This window comes from Fragaria vesca, linkage group LG2 (genome assembly GCF_000184155.1).
Source record: "Fragaria vesca subsp. vesca linkage group LG2, FraVesHawaii_1.0, whole genome shotgun sequence".
Lineage (NCBI taxonomy): Eukaryota > Viridiplantae > Streptophyta > Magnoliopsida > Rosales > Rosaceae > Fragaria > Fragaria vesca.
Genome location: NC_020492.1, coordinates 27,069,841 through 27,075,150, shown reverse-complemented (window position 1 = coordinate 27,075,150; position 5,310 = coordinate 27,069,841). Strand labels below are relative to the sequence as shown.

General features: G+C 35.6%; 1 protein-coding gene across 1 annotated transcript; it reads right to left on the bottom strand.

The window, feature by feature from the left end:
- Nucleotides 1–1,439: 1,439 nt before the first annotated feature.
- On the bottom strand, nt 1,440–4,754 carry LOC101312021 (protein TRANSPARENT TESTA 1-like). Its single transcript, XM_004291563.1, has 2 exons — nt 4,215–4,754; nt 1,440–2,529 (listed from the first exon to the last, which is right to left on the bottom strand). The coding sequence occupies exons 1-2, from the start codon at nt 4,752–4,754 to the stop codon at nt 2,098–2,100; spliced, it is 972 nt and encodes a 323-aa protein (XP_004291611.1). The 3' UTR covers nt 1,440–2,097.
- Between the last annotated feature and the right edge of the window lie 556 nt (nt 4,755–5,310).

Genomic DNA, 5,310 nt, shown 5'->3' with positions numbered 1-5,310 from the left:
AAACCACAAAGGGCGAGAGAACATGAGAAATTGCACAACACCAACAGTGTGTGGAAATTAAAGGGTACGCTTGTTGTTTTCCCCTCAGGTTTATGGTTTACCTCTCTCTCCCGACAGAGCATGGTGGATGTCCCTAATCACCCTCAAAGTATCAAACACCATTCACATTTTCTCCCACAACTTTATGGTAGTTGGTCAAGCCTACCTCAAAATAAACCGAGTTTCAACCTCTTTTGAGCCTTTCTCTTTTTCGAGTCTCCTTTTGTGTAAATATCTTTTTCACACATAGAAGCACTCAGTTTTTCCGGGTTTAATCACATTTTAAACATTTAATTACATATTTAAGTATGTTTATTCATCGCTTTTAATCATTATATAGCTGAGATTATTACCTCGATGGATGATTTGGTAAGGCCTCCAAATTGGACTTCATATGTAGAAGTGTTGTAATTAACAGGCATGCTTAACTTTCTTTTGTCAAATTAACATGGTTTAGTTGGCTAATTAATTGCCGTAAACAGGGGCGGATCTACAATTTCTGCATAGTTATCAACTATCTTGACTATTATTTTGGACTATCACTTTCACTTTAGAGTGAGTCTCACTTAAGTCCCACTCAATATTGGACAACTACTAATTTAGTAATTTAATTTATTTATCGGGTCGAGTCCTATATATGAGCTGAGGTGCTCCCACAAGTGTCCAACTTACAAATTTAGAAATAAGATGAAAGGAGAACTTTCTTGTTTGTCCTCTATATTGAGAAAGAATAAGTTGATTCTGTTTAGTAATGATTTTGTGATAAACAAATTGATTTGAAGTTTCAGGTATTCATAGGGTTAAATTTAGTTAGTTGTGTTATATTTTACATATATATATTTTGTATTTTTTTTTTATGTTGCATTTAGAGACTTTTATGAATCTTGTTTTGCATAAACATGTATTTAAGGGGTAAGGCTCATTATGTCATTCATGTCTAGGTATATCATTATTTTTACTCTATAATATTGCTCTCTCACAATTGTAGGTTTTTTTTTGTTTTTTTTTTTTTTTTTCTTAATGGTGGAAAGTCAAGTCCCACCCGGTTTCAATTTTTGGATCCGCCCCTAACCGTAAACGCGAACTGACAAGTTCTATTTTCACCAAGTATCCTAGACATCCATAAATATGAATCAAGTATCATATAATTAAACATGAGAACATGAAACATTTAACCTAAAATATATTCCCTAACACTAAAGGGTTAGCCCTATCCACAGATAAAAGGATATTAATTGTTATATATACACATTAAAATTAAGGATCTCATTTCCTATACCATGATCATAAGATACTAGCAGTAGCTAACATAGATAGAGAACCCTTTAGCATGAAAAGTTGATTACAAGAAGAAAAAAAAATGAGAGTAAGTCCAACAACTCCATTTGTTTAATTATCAATCGATTAACATGCAAAGACTACCGGCAGGCAATGAAGCTGACAAATTTTCCCCACTGAAGATGCCACAATTTGAAAGCTTGTATTCATTTTGGTAGGAGAAGAAAATTCATCTGCTTCATCACTAGCCTTCAAGTAATCGCCAACTTATTCATAAACTAATTAAGTCCACAAATTAAGGAAATTAAAGTACTACATGCATGTCTAAGAAATACTATTTATACTCGATCCCCATCGCAAAGCAAGTGCTCCGTAGCAAACCGCTCCCTCTGTGTAAGTTGCAAAGCTGCTGAGAATTTTTTGTTACTGAGCACAAGCTTGGATATTTATACGTAAGAAAACCCTAGCTAGCTACTACCTTTATCTTATATTCCGTGATCATGCATTCTTATATTGAACCTGAATGAGCAAAGAACAAATTCATCTCGAGTAATTTCTTATCAAACGAGCGAAAGTATAACCCCTCTTTCAAGAACCAGTAGCTCGTATAAATTGGTAGCGATTTCTACACTCCAATTTTAGCTTCTTGCACTCCATTTTGTGAGGATGGAGAGACTAGAAAACATTCAAATTTGGAGTGTAGATATCGCTGCCACTATAACAAAACTACCTTATGAAAGATTAGGGTAATCAAGCTTTTGCCAGTTTGATAGAACTAACTCATTCATCCTCAGAGCCAGTGATGCATTCCTTCTGATCATCCTCATGAAAACCATCGACACAAGTACGCGGAGAATGACCTTTCCCGAAGGATCGGATGTGGTCTTTGAGCGATCTTTTGTGCTTGAAATCCGATCCGCAGCTGCAATACCACAACTTGCCGCAGTTCTTTTCATGAGTTCTCCAATCACCTTTGACGGCAAAGGTTTTGCCGCATTTTCTGCACATAAACGGCTTTGCGCCGTGCTTTCTCTTGTAGTGAGTTTGGAGAGTTCTGAAGTCCTTGAGTGGCTTGGCTCTTGGATGGTTGATGTTGTTCTTGCAGCCCTGAGCACAACAGTAGCATGGTAGCCTCAGCATTGCGGCTGGTTGTGCTCCTTTCAGAGAATCTGGCCCTTTCCTAAATTCGGATCCGTGTCCCCACATATGCATCTGTAATAGATCACAATTTCACATATTAGTTCAAAGGTCCCTTAGTTCAAAATTAGATGGACTCCTAATATCAAATATTTGATATTTTTATTTCCGATCTATATACAGTTGAAAGATATTCTAGCATGTCATACCTCACTGTACCAAAAAAATCCTCAAAATTTGCAGAAAAGAAATTCATCACATGCATGCATGGAACGATATTTAATTGATTGGATTCGTAATTGTAGTTGCTATTTTCAGCTAGTACTCTCCAAATTTATTTTTGGAACAAGTTTTACTCTTGTACATGTTGACAGTTACTTTCGACCTAGCTAGATCATGTAATCGATCATGTGAAATCTTGTTTGCATATAGTCTAAATGGACTGTCTAAGATCACATATTGTCAGCTATCTTACCTAGAAGATTAACAGAAACTTAGCATGCACTTAATATTGTGGAAACAGCTAGTCCTCTCTTCAAGTCCACCAAAACATGCACTGGTTATCAAATTTTAAAATCTAGCAAAGAGCAAGTAGAAATGGAACTTCATATGTCAAACCATAAAAGATAATCATCGTTTGGAGTTAAATCATAACCGTCATTAATACTTAGCTATATTGATCTATTTAATTTACTGTCTTCCACCTTGTTAAAATTATCTTAATATTTAGCTTAATAGTTAATATTGATCTATATGTTTACTGTCTTCCACCTTGTTAAAATTAAGGAAGAGAGGAGATTTGAACTTGCAACTTCATCCATCATTATAGAATATTAAGTATGATTGAATCAACTAAGGGAACTTCAGTATTTTCACCTTTTAATAGGCTGGTAATGGTGAAAAGATTGATTCTAAAAAAAAAAAAAAGTAATGGTGAAAAGTTCTACAATAATTTTACTCATAGTGTGGAGTGTGGACGCATTTCCTGCCACATTCACAAATTAGTGCTATATATGTGGCTAGACAATAACTTCAAATTAATCTTTTCACTATGCGTAATGATGGGATGAAATACAGCTTATATAGTTATATATAAAGCTCTTGAATGGTAGGGTAGATGTGCCTCAATAAGATAGGATTTACCAGTACTATATATGAATCTGGCAATCAAGCAAGTAGATTAAGCAATTATTAGATCTATCTGTTTTACTGTAAAGCACTACATTGGAGCAGCACTCGATCATTGCGATGAAAATCGACATACTGCTTGTAACATAGTCTCTTCTTCTGGTTAAATTGATCATGGAATCCTATATATATATATATTGTCTCGTATCAAAAAAAAAAATATATATATATTGTCTTATATATCCATGGAAACCTAGAAATGAAATTTTCGTCAGCATCATGCTTCTGTTATAGAAGTTCTCTATACGATTTGTTTTTGGTACAGAAATAATATATATTCTCAGCTGTAGTCTAAAAATTTGATGTGTATCACGTTGCGCTCAACTATACTTCCCTTTGTTCAATTAATTATATTGATTCTGGTTGTAGTTTGTAGCTGAAAATGAGAAAGTTTATCTTCCTTAGTTTCAAAACCCTAATCAATATATACACTTTGACTGTCGGTGAATTCATGAGAGTTTCAATTTGAATCTCCAGTTTTCCAGGAAAAAAAACCCCAAAATTCGATCAATTGAGACTTCAGATTCCAATAGAGAGGTAAAATTAGTTAGTATAACACTTGACTAGCGTACCTGCATGTTGTTGTACCTATTGAAGGTCTTGCTGCAAATGGAACAAGCAAACTGCATCGGTCCAACAAGAATCTGAGCAGGCGTCGGTATCCAGAATCTACTCTCTGTCGCAGTCGCAGAGTATCGATTGACGTTAAACCTATTCTTGGTTATTGGTAGCACTGCGTCTACTTCCTTAACACCATCCGAAACGTTCTTCTCATCATTTGCAGTTGTACTATTAGGCAGTCCTATGTGCAGCGCCACCGTAACATTCTCTATCTGCTCTTCTTTCACTCCGGAACCCTCTCTCCGCACCCCAATATCTTCTCTTTTCACCGGCTTGGTATCGATAAACCTGCTCAAGAGAGGCAGGCATTGCAGACTACTGCTGTTTTGGTCCTCCAACGAACAGAAAGACGTCAACGATGATGAAGACAGTGATGAAGACAAAGAGGACGATGCTGATGGTTTGAGCCATTCGATAAACGGCGGAGCTGCCTGAAAACACAAATTTCGGTAGTCTTCCACCTGCTGGTGCTGGTTATTCCATAAACCCATCTCTGCAGAGAGAGATAGATTGGAGAGAGAGAGAGAGAGAGCGTCCCTGCTATCCNCGACAGAGTATTTNTCAGACTATTTTCGAGAATCTTAGTATTATAAGTAGGGTNATNTGAGAAGTGTTGGTTTCGTTTCGTTGTTTTTAGGTAACTTTTTCTTACTCCTCTCGTAGTTCCTTTTGTTTAGTAGTTTAGGACGAAAGAGTAATAGAGAGAGAGNCATAGTGGGTAGGGTTAAACGTACANATAGTCANAAATAGTGAGTNCGACAGAAGGAAGTAGAATACTCGAAGAANGTCANAAACTTACTCAGTCCATATATATATATATATATATATATATATATATATATGTGTGTGTGTGTTCATTGTTAGCTTAGTATTTATTCCTTGCATTTTCTTCTTTGTTATAATATCATGGAGTTTTGACCTACGTGACACATTTCACATTATACATTGACATTTTGCAGATGAGCTCAATTCAAATAGCGGATGGAATTCAAAAAGGTCTAGCATTTGGTCAATACCTAAAACATGCACGAAAAACATATATATATA